The 18,014-nt window shown below is 45.8% G+C and overlaps 2 protein-coding genes across 4 annotated transcripts in view; both read left to right on the plus strand.

The window, feature by feature from the left end:
* The window catches only part of LOC138948692 (solute carrier family 53 member 1-like), a 33,496-nt gene extending 16,320 nt beyond the window's left edge, over positions 1-17,176 (plus strand). Inside the window, exons 12-16 of the mRNA XM_070320286.1 lie at positions 7,328-7,522; positions 8,963-9,138; positions 10,423-10,556; positions 11,363-11,545; positions 11,989-17,176. Of these exons, the coding sequence (XP_070176387.1) occupies positions 7,328-7,522; positions 8,963-9,138; positions 10,423-10,556; positions 11,363-11,545; positions 11,989-12,076 (776 nt within the window). The 3' untranslated portion in view covers positions 12,077-17,176. The remainder of the gene's footprint in view (positions 1-7,327; positions 7,523-8,962; positions 9,139-10,422; positions 10,557-11,362; positions 11,546-11,988) is intronic.
* A 687-nt stretch (positions 17,177-17,863) lies between these two features.
* Positions 17,864-18,014, plus strand: part of LOC138948691 (protein zer-1 homolog) — a 34,813-nt gene continuing 34,662 nt past the window's right edge. For 2 of the 3 annotated variants that reach the window (XR_011450062.1, XM_070320284.1), the window contains exon 1: positions 17,864-17,975. The gene's annotated coding sequence lies outside the window, so the exon portion shown is untranslated. The remainder of the gene's footprint in view (positions 17,976-18,014) is intronic. The other variant, XM_070320285.1, reaches the window with a different exon arrangement.

Here is an 18,014-nt window from a genome sequence, read left to right on the forward strand (position 1 = left end):
ACACGTTTGCACCCACGCGTACATTTTCCCTAGCCCATATGGCTTTGCTTGCAAAGTACACCAACTTTTTGAAAAATACACTCAACTTTTTGGGAAAGTACTCTTGCCTCGGGTTTAGGGTAAACAGGTCTGCAGCCGTGAAGAAAGATTCACATTAGGTTGCATTAAATTAGGACATGTTGAACTCTTTGTTGATGAAGCTATCAGAGCAGCAGCCTGCCCTCTGCAACCAAGTATCAATCACAAGATATATCCAGAGAGTGTGTGTATGTTGGGGGGGTGGAGGGGGGGGGGCATGGTAGCAGCGGCACATATCTAAAAGTTTAAATTGCATTGCCATAAATTTGTTTTCGTGCATGCTTGTTGATGTGAGTAAGTTTGAATAGTATCATATCATTCATGATGTAGGCACAAGATAGATAATTGTTGTTCTTAATACAGGTTCCACTTATTTCTTTTTTACATACATAGCTGAATTTCCAAATATTGAAAGTAAGTTTATGAGTTGACATTTACTTGTGTTTTTGTTCATTTCTTGTTATTTTCTTTTTCTTTTTCTTTTATTTTATTTTAACTTGAATTGTTCTGAACAGATTGTTAATGTCTCTGATTTGATTTTTGCACTTGTTGATTTTGTGTGTTTGCTAACTGCTTTGTTGTTTGAGCTGATTTGCATTTATTCAGTCAAGCTCAAAAGGTTTTCATTCCTTGTTCAATCATATTGTTGTTAGCTGTATGTGGGAGGTGTGTTTATAACCTGCCCTGTTATATAGTGCTATATGTCTTATGTAAAAACAATGTCCTGTTTGTATTATTGTTATGTACCACGCCTGAATTTCTCTATGAGATAATAAAGTATTCTTATTCTTATTCTTATTCTTCTGTTCCCTTTTTCGTTCCTTTTTCATTTTAACAAAAAGGATCATTTAAAAAAATTTTAAAAATCTAAAACAAACTCAGTGATGTGAGATAGATGATCTAGAATTACTTGATCTTGTAACTTCTATAGTTCAAAGGTAATTGATATGACTCTTTGTGATAATTCTCTAACAAAAAAAGTACCATTTTGCTTCAGGTAGCTTCAGTTCAAAATCTTTTCACACAGTGACATTTTCCACAAACAAAAACAAGAAGTGTTGTACTAAAGACCAGTGAGCAAGACATCAGATGGCAGTTCTAATGGCGGCATTAAATTACATATTCCTACTCCGAATCACATGTAGCAGTTGACTCAGTCTAAAGTGCTAGGTCTGAAAAGGCTACCCGTCTAAGGGGAGCAACCCCAACTAAAAAAGTGTAAACGTAGCTATGGTAATGACGACGCACCCAGGGAGTTACCTCCCCTCCTGCGTACTACGTCACTACTGCTACTGACCACGTGACCCCTATCATTCGACACTTCAGCTTTCTAGGGAGCAGGTCGTGAATTTTTTGGCTCTAGTGGATTTTCGCTGTTTGGTGTTTGCTTAGACACCCACCGGCACCCACACCCGTCTCTTCACCCGCTGCACTGGTAGTTGGTGAGCTCGTTCCTTTACTTGTATCGAACGTAATTTTCAGTTGCTACTTGAAATTTTCGGCCACGTGTTGGTCACGTATTTTGTGGTAGCCATTTTGGAATTTTGTGTCTCCATTTTGTTGTCAGCATGTCTGACGGAGACAAAAAGCGCGAGCGCGGCAAGGCTGATGTGAAAGGGAAAATTAAACCCAAGTCTTCCACTTCTGTCCCTAAGCCTATTTTGGTTGTGGTTTCTGACGCGGCTAACAATACTGTTATGACGGTCCCTATTTCTGCCCCAAATGACCAGCCGGTTGTGGGGCAGTCTAATCAACCTACGCGTACCTGTGTTTCTCGCTCGTCTTCTCTGCCGCTTGCAGATTCGACGTCGCTGGTTTCATCGTTGCTTTCTTCGCTGGTTCCCGAGCTTCGCACGCTGGTGAGAGAGGAGTTGGTGCGTTCTCAGCCGCCGACTTCCGTTGTCCCGTCGATGGCTTCTTTTCCGCTTCCGGCTGTGACGCTGTCCTTGACCGAGGCGGTTGCTTCTGTGCCTTCTACCGCTGTGGTTGGCGACGCAAGTAAGTTGGGCTGGTCCGTAGGCCCTCGTGAGGCCGCTGGACGCTCCCTGCTGGGAAGCAGCCCTTTTCGGCGGGTTCACGACCCGCAAACCCCTGTTCGTTCTCACTTTGGCTTCACGGAAGACCATCGTGTCGATGAGCAATGGCGGCATTTGGTTCAGGCTTCGACGCTTCCGGCACTCGCCGGAAGCGTAGGTCCTCCGACGTACGCACCCGCTGGGGTCGTTTCCGGAGTCGACCAGCCGGTTCCGTCTGCTGCGCTTCCGGCACTCGCCGGAAGCATAGGTCCCCCGATGTACGCACCCGCTGGGGTCGTTTCCGGGGTTGACCGGACGTGGCCCTCTGGGCATTCGGCCTTCCGGCCGCCGTCCACAGTGTCTGCGCTTCCGCTTTTCGCGGTCGCGTCTGATACTTTTCCGGCTCAGACCGGATCTGCTGCTTCTTCCGCTTCCGCTTCCTCTCAGGTGGCGGTCGCGGGGGGGCATCACCAGCCCTTTGGGCAGGTGTCTCAGCCCTGGCCGGGGCAGTCAGCGCTTCCGTCTTCGGTTGTTGCTTCGACTGCGGTTCCGGTTCCGGCGGCTGCGGGCATGCCGTCCTCTTACTCTTTCCCTAGTCAGGGCATGAGTTCGGATGGTATTGGAGTGGACGGGTTTCCGGTTTCCGGTTACGGTGTTCACCGCCCTTCTACCAGCAACGTGGACTTCGGTCCTTCGCCGGATGTTTCGGATATTCAGTCCGTCGCCAGCGAGGCTGCACGTGTTGGTTATCCGGAGAGACTCAAAGTGGCCCTTGAGGCCGCTGCTGAGGTCACTTCGAGATATTTCGCGGAGGGGGCTTCGGTCTCTTCGGCTGCCGCTTCGACGGCACCGTCCGCGATGGCCGATTTTCGCACTGGGAAGGAGGATGACTCATACTTCCGGTTTTTGGAGTCTCCATCCATAGCTTTTCAGCTTTCTCAGGTGTTGGCCAAGCCATCTCCTTCCGGAAGCGGAATTCCTTCACTTCCGGTTCCGCTGCTCGTGCCTCACGGCTCAGTTCCGGAGCTGGCTCAGCAGTGGTTGGCTTCGCCTTCTCAGGCTTCTGCATTCGCTCTGTCGTCTCACAAGCGATTGGTTTTGCAGAAGTCTCCTAGGAACTTGTTGGATGCGTTCGCTCTCCCGCGTTCATCTTTGACAGTTCCTCCGGAGATGCTGGCCTTGTTGGCCAAGCCTATCAAGAAGGATGACGGCGTGCTCTTTTCTGAGAACACTCTCATTGCTTCTGAAGAGGCAGGGCGTCAGCAGCTGGAGCTTGCCTCCATTGCTGAGACTCTCATTCGGGCTCTCTCTCGTGCCCTCACTGATTCACTGAATCCGTTCTCTCTCAGCGAGGATCAGGATGCGGATGACGTCTCCACTTTGTTGGCCGCTCTTGCGAGGGTCAATGAAGAACAGATGAGACTTTCCGCGGTGCACTATGCGCACTCTGTTATGTGTCGTCGGGATCTCTTCCTGTCACACTCTCAGTTTTCGGATCAGGCGACCAAGGACACTTTGCGTGCCTCACCGGTCTTGGAGGGTTCCCTCTTTGGGCATCTCGTTTTTGATGCCCGAAGACAGGAAATTCAGGCTAACAGGGACCAGCAGTTCTCTGACTTTTCCCTGCACAGCCTTAAGCAGTCCAAGCAGTCTCAGCCTTCTCAGCCTAAGCAGGCTAAGGTTGCTGGCCCTCCCAAACCGGCAGACAAGGGTCGTGGGCGTTCCTCTTCTCGGGGCTCGAGAAGACGACCGTCTTCCGGCAGGGGGAGAGGCGGCTCTGGAAGCAAGCCTCACCCCCAATGAAGTGCTCCCGATCTCCCCCCCACCCCGCCCTCCACTCTGGTGATGGCGGGGGGCCCTTCCAGGGCACTTTCCCATTGGCTCGTGTCCGTACAGAGTCAATGGATCGTGGGGGTCGTGAGGTCGGGCTTCCGTCTTCTCTGGAAAGATGGCAAGGCACCTCTGGTCAGGCGTCCGCCGGCGTTCAGGCCTCCCTCCTCGCAGGAAGCCATTTCCGTCCTTCGGTCGGAAATAGACTCCCTGGTGCAGAAGGGCGCAGTGGAGAAAGTCCTCGACCACAGTTCCCCTGGGTTTTACGGACGGCTTTTCGCCGTCCCCAAAGCCTCAGGGGCATGGCGTCCTGTCTTGGACCTGTCGTTCCTCAATACCTTTTTGAGGGAGATAAGGTTCAAGATGGAGACGCCAGCGTCGGTCAGGGACTCTCTCCGCCCGGGAGATTGGGCGACTTCCATCGACCTGACGGATGCATACTTCCATATTCTTATGCATCCAGCCGACCGGAAATGGCTTCGTTTCCGGTGGGCAAGTCAGGTTTACCAGTTTCGCGCCCTTCCTTTCGGCCTGTCTCTCGCCCCTTGGGTCTTCACCATGGTCGTGAGACAGGTCTGCGCGCTGGTGAGGTCGCGGGGTGTCCGGCTACGTGCCTACCTGGACGATTGGCTCATCCTGAGTCAGAGTCAGGCGGGGTGCGAGCAGGATACCCAATCGGTTCTTCGGGAGGCCAACTTGTTTGGCTTCTCGATCAACCGATCAAAGTCGGAGCTGACGCCGTGTCAGACGTTCACCTACTTGGGAATGTCTTTCGACACGGTGGCTTGGACTGTTCAGCCCTCTCAGAAGAGGGTGGACAAGCTCCAGGCGTGCATACGCTCCACTTTGCCTCTCCCGAGGGCCTCCCTGCGGACTTTGGCCTCCATCTTAGGGCAGATGGAGTCCATGGCTCTCCTGGTCCCCTTGGGGAGGGTCCACAAACGTCCCTTTCAGCTGGCGCTGAAGCCGTTCGTGGACTCTCCCACGGTGGATTGGAATGCCCTCATCCCTCTCCGGGGATGGTTCCAATCCGCTACCCTTCCGTGGCTGGACACGGAGTGGGTGTGCAGGGGCGTGCCGATAGCCCTTCCTGCCCCAGACTTGGACCTGTTCACGGACGCGTCCTTGGTGGGGTGGGGGGCTCACACAGACCAGCTGACTGCGTCAGGTCTGTGGTCGGCAGATCAGAGGATGCAGCACATCAACTTGCTGGAGCTAGAAGCCGTGGCTCTAGCTCTGGACAAGTTCCGGCCCTCCCTTCAGGCCAAGCATGTTCGTCTGTTTACAGACAACACGACAGTGGCAGCTTACATCAACAAGCAGGGAGGGTCGCGGTCTCCGTCGCTTTCGGCCAGGGCCTGCGAGATCCTGATTTGGTGTTCAGAGCATCAAATCAGGCTTTCGGCCAGGTACCTGCCCGGAAGCTTGAACACTCTGGCGGACGCGCTCAGCCGCTCCGACAGAGTGCTTCAAACAGAGTGGACCATCACTCACGGAGCGCTGGATCGTCTCTGGTCTCTTGTGCAGAAACCTCAGGTGGACCTTTTTGCCACCAGGTTCTCGAAGAGACTACCAGTGTTCGTCTCACCATTCCCGGATCCCGAGGCGTGGGAGACGAACGCGATGGACATTTCCTGGTCCGGCCTGGAGGCTTACGCGTTCCCGCCATTCCAGTTGCTCACGCGAGTTCTCAGGAAGGCGGAGCAGGAGGGCCCGTCCCTCCTGCTGATCGCTCCTCTTTGGCCGTCTCAGCCGTGGTTCCCGGACCTGCTGAGACTCGCCCAGGGCCCTCCCATTCCTCTCGCTCTCACGCGAGGAGAACTGGTTCAGCCTCACACCGGCAGCCTCCACGCAGAGCCTCAGATGCTGAATCTTCACGCGTGGAGGTTGTGCGGTCTTCTCTGAGGCGCAAAGGGGCATCAGATCTGACCATGGACCTGGTAGGACGCTCGCACAGAGCATCTACCTCGTCCGTTTATGAGTCACATTGGAGGGCCTGGGTTACCTGGTGTCACGAGCATCGGCTGGATGCTACGGCGCCCCGCACGATGCACGTGGCGAACCATCTTGCTTTCATGTCCTCTCAGGGAGCTTCCGCTGCCTCGTTGAAAGTAAGAAGATCGGCCATCTCGGCGACCCTACGCCAGATAGGTCGCTCTATAGATGTTAGTGGCGTGATCGCGGGAGTCATCAAGGGCGCTTCCCTTTCTGACGTCAAGTCCCGTACGCCCGTTCCTAAGTGGGATCTCTTATTGGTCATGGAGTTTCTGCGTTCAGCGGATTTCGAACCTCTCAGAGATGCCAGTTTTGCGAACCTTACACGCAAGTCCCTTTTCCTTTTGCTGCTAGCATCGGCAAGAAGGGGCAGTGAGATCCACGCTCTTTCCGGTAATTCGGACGACATTTCCTTTGAATCAGATGGGTCCGTTACCTTGCGGTTTCGGCCTGAGTTTCTTGCGAAAAACCAGGCTCCCGAGCGAGCTTCGCCTTTGGTTCATGTCAGGCCGTTGTCCACTATTCTGGCTCCGAATGACCCAGACTTAGTAAATTGCCCTGTTAGAGCCCTTCACATCTACCTTGCTCGTGCTCAGTCTCTTAGATCCGCAGCTCAAAAGCTTTTGTTTATTTCTCTCAATACGGAGAGACATAAGGATATCACTAAGACGACTCTGGCCCGGTGGGTGTCGGCGCTCATTAAGCATGCTTACGAGTGGAGCCGCCGCAATGAAGGGGGGACACAGCCTGTCCTTCCTCTGGAATCAGCTCGGGCTCACGAGACGCGAGCTTGGGCTTCCTCCTTGGCCGTGTTACGATCAAGAAGACTGGAGGAGGTGCTACACACCGCATACTGGCGTTCCGAGGATGTCTTCATGAATTTTTACCTGCGTGACATCTCGGCTCTTCGCCAGGATGGATCTAGAGCTTTGCCTGCCATGGTGGCAGGGGGTCAGCTCTTGACAAGGATTTGAGAGTGAGTTTGAACTTTTTTCTTGCCCACCGCCTTGTTGTTTCAATCTGCTACATGTGATTCGGAGTAGGAATATGTAATTTAATCGAAAATTTTATTGTAAATTTTCATTTAATAAATATACCTACCCGAATCACATATCGTAGTCCCTCCCACCTACCCCGCTTATGATTTGGAGATTTTATTCTTCGAGTCGAATGATAGGGGTCACGTGGTCAGTAGCAGTAGTGACGTAGTACGCAGGAGGGGAGGTAACTCCCTGGGTGCGTCGTCATTACCATAGCTACGTTTACACTTTTTTAGTTGGGGTTGCTCCCCTTAGACGGGTAGCCTTTTCAGACCTAGCACTTTAGACTGAGTCAACTGCTACATGTGATTCGGGTAGGTATATTTATTAAATGAAAATTTACAATAAAATTTTCGATTTTATTCTCAGGGGAGCCTGTGTGTACCAAAAGTATTTACGGGGTTCGAGCCATCGTGGCCTGTCTCCCTGCCTGGTTCCGCTTTGCCCAGTGTCTTCGCCGTTACCGTGACACCAAGCTCATCTTTCCACACGTGGTGAATGCTGGGAAGTACTCCACTACCTTCTTTGTGCAGCTGTTTTCAACACTCTACAGGGTACACATTGGTGAGAGAGCAGTTGATTTCTTTTTCTTTTCGTGTGGTGGGGCGGGGATGTAGCTCAGTCGGTAGCGCGCTGGATTTGTATCCAGTTGGCCGCTGTCAGCGTGAGTTCGTCCCCACGTTCGGCGAGAGATTTATTTCTCAGAGTCAACTTTGTGTGCAGACTCTCCTCGGTGTCCGAACACCCCCCGTGTGTACACGCAAGCACAAGACCAAGTGCGCACAAAAAAGATCCTGTAATCCATGTCAGAGTTCGATGGGTTATAGAAACACGAAAATACCCAGCATGCTTCCTCCGAAAACGGCGTATGGCTGCCTAAATGGCGGGGTAAAAAACGGTCATACACGTAAAATTCCACTCGTGCAAAAAACACGAGTGTACGTGGGAGTTTCAGCCCACGAACGCAGAAGAAGAAGAAGTATGTGTGGTCAGTTGGTGTGTGTGTGTGTGTGTGTCTGTCTGTCCATCAGTCTGTCTGTCTGTCTGTCAGTCTAATCTGCCTTTCTTTCTTTCTCTGTTTATTTGTCTTTCTGTATCTCTGAGATTATAAATAAAAGGAAAACAATACCCACATGTTACATTGCCACTTTGACCTAAAAAGGTCTTAAAAACATGATCTCTTCTTCATGCAATTCTTAGTTAGTTATATGAAGTCTTATATCGCGCGCGTATCTCCAGACTCGGACTCAAGGCGCAGGGATCTATTTATGCCATGTGAGATGGAATGTTTTACACAATACATCACGCATTCACATCGACCAGCAGATCGCAGCCATTTCGGCGCATATCCTACTTTTCACGGCCTATTATTCCAAGTCACACGGGTATTTTGGTGGACATTTTTTTATCTATGCCTATACAATTTTGCCAGGAAAGACCCTTTTGTCAATCGTGGGATCTTTAACGTGCACACCCCAATGTAGTGTACACGAAGGGACCTCGGTTTTTCGTCTCATCCGAAAGACTAGCACTTGAACCCACCACCTAGGTTAGGAAAGGGGGGGGGGGGGGGGGGGGGAAATTGCCAACCCCCTGACCCAGGGTCGAACTCGCAACCTCTCGCTTCCGAGCGCAAGTGCGTTACCACTCGGCCACCCAGTCCTTGCATGTCCTTGCATTCTGTCTGCATGTGTCTGTGCCAGTAATTTTCAGGGGCGTTTCTATGACATGATTGTATTGACCCTTCACGTGACATTGTTTGTCCTTATTGTCACATAGCTGCGTGAGGAGGGATAATATTAGAGAAACATGTTTCTCATACCTCATCGTGTGACATTTCATATCCTTATGATGACGGAGCTGCGTGAGCAGGTTTAACGTCATTGCAACATGTTTCTCGTACCTCATTGTGAGAGATTTTCTGTCCTAAAAATACAGAGCCATGGCCAGCTGAAGAGCTTCTTGTAACCCAATGTCTGACATTCTCTCTCGTTATGATAACAGAGCTTCATGGGGATGGGTATCGTCAGAACAGCGTGTTTTTCTGGCTGCTGATCGTGGCGACCGTGGCCAGCTCGTGCTACACGTACACCTGGGACATCAAGATGGACTGGGGACTGCTGGACAAGGGGGCCGGGGAGAACAAGTTCCTCAGAGAAGAAGTTGTGTATGCTTTTAAGGTGAGGGCTATTTAATAACATATGGTACCGATACATGTACAGCCTGGCTGTTATTTTGAGGATGAAAGTCGCTGGTTCATTTCAATGCTTGTTATTCTCTCAGGTGCCAGGAGACTGGTTCCGTATAACTCTCACTTACTCCATGACACATGTCGTATGCATTTTGGGCGCTTACTTCCCTTTGTTTATCAGATCTGTGATTTTACAAGTAAATCTTCCACTGCTGTTATAATAACCAAGTCACAGAGACAAACGTGATTCTCTAAACACTTGTTGTTTCCTTCAGAGAGAGATATATAATATGTGATATATATATTATATATATATATATTATATATATAAAATAAGTGACAAAAATTCTATGTGACGCCATTATTTTCATTACCGTATTTGACGGACTACAAGCCGTGACTTTTTTTTGTTTTAAATCGCATTGCGGCTTATAAAAGGATGCGGCTAAAACGTTACCTAAACTTGAATAGCATTCACCTAATGGAAGTCGCCGCGGATTTTCATTTTGCTCGATTAGCGATTACCGGTACTTTATTAGCTCTCTACTCAAGACTCGGCGCTTTTCTCTTTCTTTCGCGAATCTTCGTTTGTCAACAAGTCGTCATGACAAGATAGCGTACAGAGAAACACCGGATGTATCAGGATCTCGCGCGCGCGAGATTTCGTTTTTTTGTGTCTCGCGATAGTTGGAAGAGCGAGAGCCACCATGTTGTGTTTTCGTCTGCTCGAAATGTGCGCAAAAGTCGTAAATCATCCCAAAAAAGCTTATTCCGGGCGGGACTACATGTATGTGTTGGTTACAAATTGTGTGTGAGATATTTTTCTTCAAACTTTTTCACTTTTCTTCTTTGTTTCACTTGTTTATTCTTGGAGCCGATTTCGCCAAATACCGTACTTTCGTTTGCCTGGTTGTTTTGATTGATTGACACGATCTGATTATATTTTTTTCGACGGCGGCTAATATAGTGACGCGGCCTATACGTGGCTCGTCCCATTTTTTTTTTAAAAAGTCGGGGGTGCGGCTTAAAAAACGGTGCGTCTTGTAATCCGTCAAATACGGTACTGTAGCATCATCTCATACTTTGTTTTACTTTTGATGTCAGAGATTACACTTTACAAAAGAAGGTCATGAAGACATGGCTGTCTGGTGGTTTGTTTTTTAATTAGAAACGTTATTTTGTTAAAGAGAACCAGCAAAGATGACAGAATCATGTTAGCCTTTTATTTCACATATCCATGCAATCTCTCTCCTTTCTGACTCAATTCTTCCAGGCATACTACTACTTTGCTATGATAGAGGACTTCATTCTTCGCTTCATCTGGACGCTGAAAGTGTCTATAGCAGAGGCCATGCTGATAAACAGTGAGATTCTGGGCACCATTCTAGCATTACTGGAGGTCTTCCGGTAAGGGAAAGGCTTTACTAATATTCAAAAAACGATTCATTCGCTCGGCTTCCTGACGAGTGGACATAAACTGATAGAACTATCAAGATAAGTTTTGTGTGAATATTTGTTTGTCTGTTCACTTAAAAGACCGTTGGGTCAAAATATCTGTGAATGTATTGTTTTGTCAATAACAAAGGTTCCAACAACCTACCTTTCTTGGTTTTTTTATTCTGAATTTTGGAACATTGGCAGTCTCTTTGTTTTTGGATTTACTTATATTCATTTTATCTGCAGCTGATATTAATGAGCTTTGCTTAAATAGAATATGATAATTTGTAAAAAGGATGATACGGGAAGATGATTTTTAAGGATGAAAAAGGCAATTGTGCTAGTTTGAGATTATCTGGTCATAAAATCAGATTTCTCCGTGGGTGTGTATGTGTGTGTGTGTGTGTGTGTGTGTGTGTGTGTGTGTGTGTGTGTGTGTGTGTGTGTGTGTGTGTGTGTGTGTGTGTGTGTGTGTGTGTGTGTTTGAGAGAAAATCAAGTTGTGTGCAATGTTGCCCATTCAAATGATTATCTCACAGTCCTGAATGGCTCATAATGTTTGGGGGTTGTGATAGGGGGAGTGGGGTGGGAAGAGGGGGGGGGGGGTCGCTATTGCAAAGATTCAGTCAACCATTAACCTTTTTTCTTCCATGGTGTCTAAACTTTTAACAGCTACATCGGTTTGGAGTTTTCCAAGACTTCAGCCAGTTTGTTGACAATTACAAATAGTGTTAGCAATGTTATCTGATGGGCTCTTCTTTGCTTGAATTTCCACAGGAGGTTTGTGTGGAACTTCTTCCGACTGGAGAACGAGCACTTGAACAACTGCGGTCAGTTCCGAGCTGTGAGAGACATTTCTATCGGCCCCATCGACTCGAACTTCGAGCAGCAGCTGATCGACATTATGGATGCCGATGATGATGTTGAAACAAGGATGGCTGACAGGCGATTCCCTTTGAAGTAAGTGTGCATGTGTGTTTGTGTGGTGTGTGTGTGTGTGTGTGCATGTGTGTTTGTGTGTATGTGTGTGTGTGTGTGTGTGTGTGTGTGTGTGTGTGTGTGTGTGTGTGTTACATTCACTTTAACAGTAATAAAAAGTGTATTTTCTGATCAATAAACCGTTGCCTGATGCCACTGAATTCAACTACAGTGGAATCCCCCTTTCCACAGATCTGAAAAATATTCAAGCAAAGTTCTCGTACCCCAAATGCATCTTTGCCAGTAACAAACATAACACAATATTTGTCCAGAATTTAAAAAAATTTCATTTAATACAGTGTTGAAACCAGCACATTGTTTTAGTTAAAAAAAATCTCTGTGTTGATAGTGCTTATGAAAGATTGCCTATGTCTAACTGCCCTACGTGAATATTGAATCTAAAAAATAAGTTTTCTCTTTTTCAGGCCGAAGAAAGACTCAAGACTGTTCGTGGATGAGGATGATGAGAAAATTCCTCTAGTGAATGGCGACAAACGAACAAAACAAGTCTAGTGAACAAAAATGCAGGGACGTTGTGTGTGTGTGTGTGTGTGTGTGTGTAGGGCAGATGAACCCAGAAAATCAAATTTACCATGACTTCGAATTGAAAGCACGTCAGAATGACAGGAGAGTTTGTGGAATAGAAGTGACAGGGTGTATGAAGAAATCAAACCATGATCTTTCACCGAATGTTCTGAAAATGTATAGACTTCATAGGTCGAAGATATTAAGATCTGAAGAAATATGGCTTCTCTGTGTGTGTGTGTGTGTGTGTGTGTGTGTGTGTGTGTGTGTGTGTGTGATTATTCGCATGTCTTTTTTCCTCTATAAGTTCTTATGAGATTGTTCCTTTCCGCTGTCTGATTAGATTAGTTCCAACCACCAGTATTTTTTTTAAGAAAAAGCAAATGAAAATGTGCTTACATTGTCATAAGAGTTTTGTCAATTTATGTAAAGTTTGGTGTTAGCTTTGCCCCAATGTGAAAAGGTTCAGCAATTCAATCCTGCTGAAGTATGACAGCAATTCTTTTGTTGATTTGAAATAAGTGCCAGTTGGCATACCTGAGACAGGAGATATAGAATAATTAAGCAACTGGCTTTTTTTTTTCCTTCTAATTTTGCTATTTTTAGTGTGTTGCTGGTTTCAATATTTGAATTAGTTGTGAAAATTTTTTAATTTTTTTTAATTGTTGAAGGAGTCTATTAATTTTATTTGTATCAATGTACTGAGATTTGATTACTTGTGAAATTGTTGTAACTAAGATTTTCTTAAGAAACAGAGGAGATGAAAACATCATTCTTTGTGATAAATAGAATTTGGTTTTGATGTTTTATTATGTTAATAGATACTTTTTGAAAATAACTGTCAGGATTTTCAGCAGTCTGGAAGAGTAAGAACCCCTTTACCTCGCGCGGACAAGCTTTTCACAACATCTGACGCATGTTCCACGCTTCCGATTGGCTTTAGTCCTGCGATCAGGACAAACAACCAACTCTGATGTATATGTTATGCTTATAAGGGTAGGATATTGTGCGCGCACTGCATAACATACACATCAGAGTTAGTTGGGTTTTTTAAATCATAACGTACAAGGTAAAACAATTGGACCTAAACGGAGAAAATTGTCTCCAGGGGAGGCAATCATCTGATTAGGAAGGTTTCCGCCAGTTATCTCTTTGAGGTTTTGGGTGCTTACAGAGTACCGTGCCCCTTGCGGGGGCATCAAACATCGAGGTCACAAGCAGGGTCAAGGGGAAGGTCGGCTGGGCGGACAGGAGACTACAATAGGAAGGTTTCCGCCAGTTAATTATCTCTCTTTGAGGTTTTGGGTGCTTAGAGAGTACCGTGCCCCTTGCGGGGGCATCAAACATCGAGGTCACAAGCAGGGCCAAGGGGAAGGTCGGCTGGGCGGACAGGAGACTATTCAAAGGGCATTAATATACAGCGGTTGTTTCCCTTGCCAGAGTAGTTTTTTGCATGGTAGCAAAAGATGTATATGATAGGTATTGTGGCATTCAAGGTGTTAAGTAGGGTCTCAAGGGTGTATATGGGGGGGGGGGGGGAGGAGGCCTTAAATCAGGAGTGCGACTGAACATGTAATCCTGTATATTAGATCCAGATGGAGGCTCATAAATATTCGTTCTGACAGAATTTTCACACTCCAAAAGCTGCTTCCTCTACTTAAAAAACACTCACAATTACTTATTGTTGACCTTGTAAAAGAGGCTTGACTTGACATTCCATTTATCATTTCTGTAGTAGTTTTTGAAGAGTGAAGACAGACACAGTATCCGTTGTTACGGGTTGCCTCACATGCCAAGTACAGTCAAACCTGTCTAACAGCCACCCAAGGGACCAAGAGTAGCTGTTATAGACAGGGGTGTATGCATGCATGGTTGCTAAGGAAAGGTGAATTATTTAGAAGAAAAAAATCACTGCGGATCCGTTGGGGTGGTCGTTAAGGTCAGATGGTCCTTATTTCCTTCTTCTCGATCGCTCAGACAGGGACTCCGGAACTTCTGATGAAGTTTGCAGTACAGCGAAGACTCTGCAGGGTGCCGAAGATCTTCTCCTGAACTGGTGTGTCCGCAGGCCATGTTTCTGCTCGTAGTTTCTGGTGGATTGGACAGTGTTGGAGGAGGTGTTCCACTGTCATGTCTGCGATGCCACAGTGGCATACAGGCGTGTCCCCAATGTGGAATTTTGAGAAGATAGTCCTTATTATATTATAAGAGGTTTTAACGCCATGTCAGGTTCAACTATGTGTTACACATTAAGATCGACCATACGCATTTAACTATGACATCATATGACTTTATCTTATACATATACTCAAGATGGTCCAATGAATAATATAAACATGTCACAGCGACAGGGACAAGGGCATTTGATTACCATTATTATTACTTGTAGTCAGTGTATTCTGTATTTAATCAGGAAAACCTGTAAACTGTCAGTATTGTGTTAGCAGGGATCTGCTTTCACAGGTGATGGGATTACAAGTATGCCTTGTATGTCTACGCGGATTGAGGATCTGAAGTACAGTGGTACCGGTAGTTCTTCTTCTTCTGTGTTCGTGGGCTGAAACTCCCATGTACACTCGTGTTTTTTGCACGAGTGGAATTTTACGTGTATGACCGTTTTTTACCCCGCCATTTAGGCAGCCATACGCCGTTTTCGGAGGAAGCAGGCTGGGTATTTTCGTGTTTCTATAAACCCACCGAACTCTGACATGGATTACAGGATCTTTTTCGTGCGCACTTGGTCTTGTGCTTGCGTGTACACACGGGGGTGTTCGGACACCGAGGAGAGTCTGCACACAAAGTTGACTCTGAGAAATAAATCTCTCGCCGAACGTGGGGACGAACTCACGCTGACAGCGGCCAACTGGATACAAATCCAGCGCGCTACCGACTGAGCTACATCCCCGCCCCGGTACCTGTAGTAAAAGGACTCACTTTTGGGGACATTTACAAGAACCTGGCCTGCATTACAGGTATATTTTAGTGAAGTTAATGGAGAGAGGGACAACAGAAGGTGTTCTCGCTTGGGAGGTGTCCTTTGCATCTGAGGGACCTTATACCGCAGGTATTGATTGCACTGTGAAATAATGAATATTGCTTATAATATCAGGGATGGCTAAATGTATCACAGCAGTTTAATATCACAAACAAAATGTCTGATATATGCCAGGAATTCAATTGTTTACCAGATATTCCAGAAGCAGTTAGCAATATGTCGTTTCATCTTTTTTTGTGAAGTCCTCAAAAATCGACCAGATAACTTTGATTACTCTTTGGAGTGTTTAGTGTGTTTGTTATGGTTATTATATTGTGAACAAAATAGCTAGCAGCTGCATGAATTGAATGGATGTGCTTGTTGTATCTCTACAAGTAATATCATGAAAGAAAGGCTGTTTTTGGTACCTATTTGAATGTTCATGGAAATTCTGCATTCCTAGATAAGCTAGTCATTGATTGCGCCTGTACTACTGCAGATTGACTGATTTTATGATTTGTGTTTGCGTTTTACTTGGAGATGATCTGTAAAAAAAAATTTTAAAATCGTTTGTAAAATGTCACTTGTTTTTACCTCAGTACCTGCATGTATGAGAGTTGACTGTATGGCATGAGAGACTGGCAACGATTGTCCCTATATTGCAGATGTCCTTGCATGGGAGGCATACAGTGGTACCCTTTTTTATAACCCCCCCCCCCTCAGATGTGCTTGATTTCCACACATTTTGGAAGTCTTAAAAGGGGGTTCCACTGTTTTGTAAACTGGTAGACAGGGGATGGTGTCCCTTATATGTCTGTGTTTTGTGTGTGTTGGTGTGTGTGTGTGAGAGGGAGATGACACTTAAGTTGAGAGGGAGGCTGAACTTTTTAATTTGGATTTTGTTTTCTGCCATACGTGACCCTCTACCACGGAATGAGTCGCATGTCACCTTTGCATGATTTTTTACATTCTTACATTTTCTTGTAGAGTTTTTTTTATGCTCTATCCATTGGTGAAAACCGTTTTAGTTATAAGCCTGTGACTAAGATGACCCTCACACTAATACCCGACAACCCCTGGACTATATATTAGGCCTAGTGCAGAACCCCGCAAGGTGACATCCGACTCATTTCGTGGTGGAGGGTCACAGATCACTTGGTGTAAAAGTGAAAGATTGATGTTAGTACATGTACAAATGTGCATGTATTTCAATAGAAAAGAGGAATGCTTGTGGCTACTGTAGTTTTTCCCCTTTGTTTTTGAAAATGTATGAGGAAACCAAAGATGTAAATAATAGTGTCATGAGCTTCTTTTCACATACTTCTATAAAGGGTGTGTCAAATCAAAGTAAAAACTGTTTTGTTCCTTGATAATTGCCCGATTATGAAATAATTTTTACCATCATTTCCATTAATTTGATTGTAATTATGTGCATGCTTGATTGGTTCTTTAAAGGCTGACATAGTCCTATTTAATTAGTTTAATTACTTCCAGGGCTTTTCCCATCGTTGCGGGGATGTATAAATTAAGCTTCCTGCAAAGTTTTAGGTTTGAAGTCCTTACCAATTACAAGAAATAATTAATTCTTTATTGCATTGTTTAGCAACAGTTCTCCAGGACTTAGGCTATTTTTAGACCGTTGACAAGTGACGTTTCGTAAACCAAATATGGCGTTTGAGACTGTTCTGTTTACATTCGACACTATCAACACCACTTTGCAATACTAAAATATTTTTTTCTGTGTTCGAAAGCTACAGCCAATCGTTATTATATCCCCTTAGGTACAGTTTTATAAGGCCACAAAAAAAATAGTCTGTTTACGGTAACCCGACCGACCCTATTTTTTTCGCGCGACCCTGGACTTTTTTTGGCATTTGGGAAAAGAAAAAAAAAATCTTTTGGTTTTTTTGCAAAATAACGTAAAAATATGGTTTTTTGGGGGGAAAAAAAGGAAAAAAAATCCCGACCTACCGACCCTATTTTTTTGGCCTATGTTACCGTAAACAGACCTATTTTTTGTTTTGGCCTAACATTATTGGCACATGTAAACAATATGAATTAATTAATGTACGCTACGAGTATGGCAGCCTTTAATAAACATTTATTGAAATTCTTGTCAATGTTTGGCTTTTTTGTTCTTTGTGTATGTGTGTGTGTATGTGTGTGTGTGTTTATAATACTTATGTGTGTGTGTTGGTCTTTTTGTCTGTCTGTCTCTGTCTGTCTACATGTCTGTGTGAGCAAATGACAGGATTGCTGACAGTGACAAAGCTGCAGACCGCACTAAATGCTTTAGTATGTTGAAATCAAACATACAGATGCACACACATGCACTGAACACACACACATGTACGCACACACACACACACTAAGGTCTAACGACTGACGTCTCACAACGTGCGTGGTCGTCCTTGGCGGTCAAGAAAGCCGCCGCGATCATTGCGCAGACGACACTTCTAGACCGCCAATATTTTTTGTGCGCATCACATGCTCCACATTAAAAACGAAAATGTTATTTGGTTTAACTGAGAGAAAAAAACATATTGAAAGACAAGAATGATAAAAAAAAAGCCGAAAAACTCTTGCCCTACGCACTTTTTTTTTTCCCACAGCAAAAATCTGATTTGGGGAAAAAAGCCCAATAGTTTGATTATTTTAACGCGAAAATTAAATAGTATCGTCCCACCTTTTTCACACAATGTACGTGTGACATTAGTAGTGTATTACGTTACTTATCACCGGCGACCTTTTTTTGAGGGTAGGTATTTCCCCCTGCACCGTCTCAAAATAAACTTCCGGTAAATGCAGGGACGAAAGTTTCGGGTTCTCTGTCGATCCGTACCATGGTGTAATGCTCTGCGCAGTAAGTGTAAAATTGTTCGTTTTGCGACAATCGCAGCTATAACAGAAGAAGTAAGTAAGCACAGAGTTTGTGCTTGATTCGATGATTGC

The sequence above is a fragment of the Littorina saxatilis genome, linkage group LG15 (assembly GCF_037325665.1).
Source record: "Littorina saxatilis isolate snail1 linkage group LG15, US_GU_Lsax_2.0, whole genome shotgun sequence".
In the NCBI taxonomy this organism is placed as follows: Eukaryota; Metazoa; Mollusca; class Gastropoda; order Littorinimorpha; family Littorinidae; genus Littorina; species Littorina saxatilis.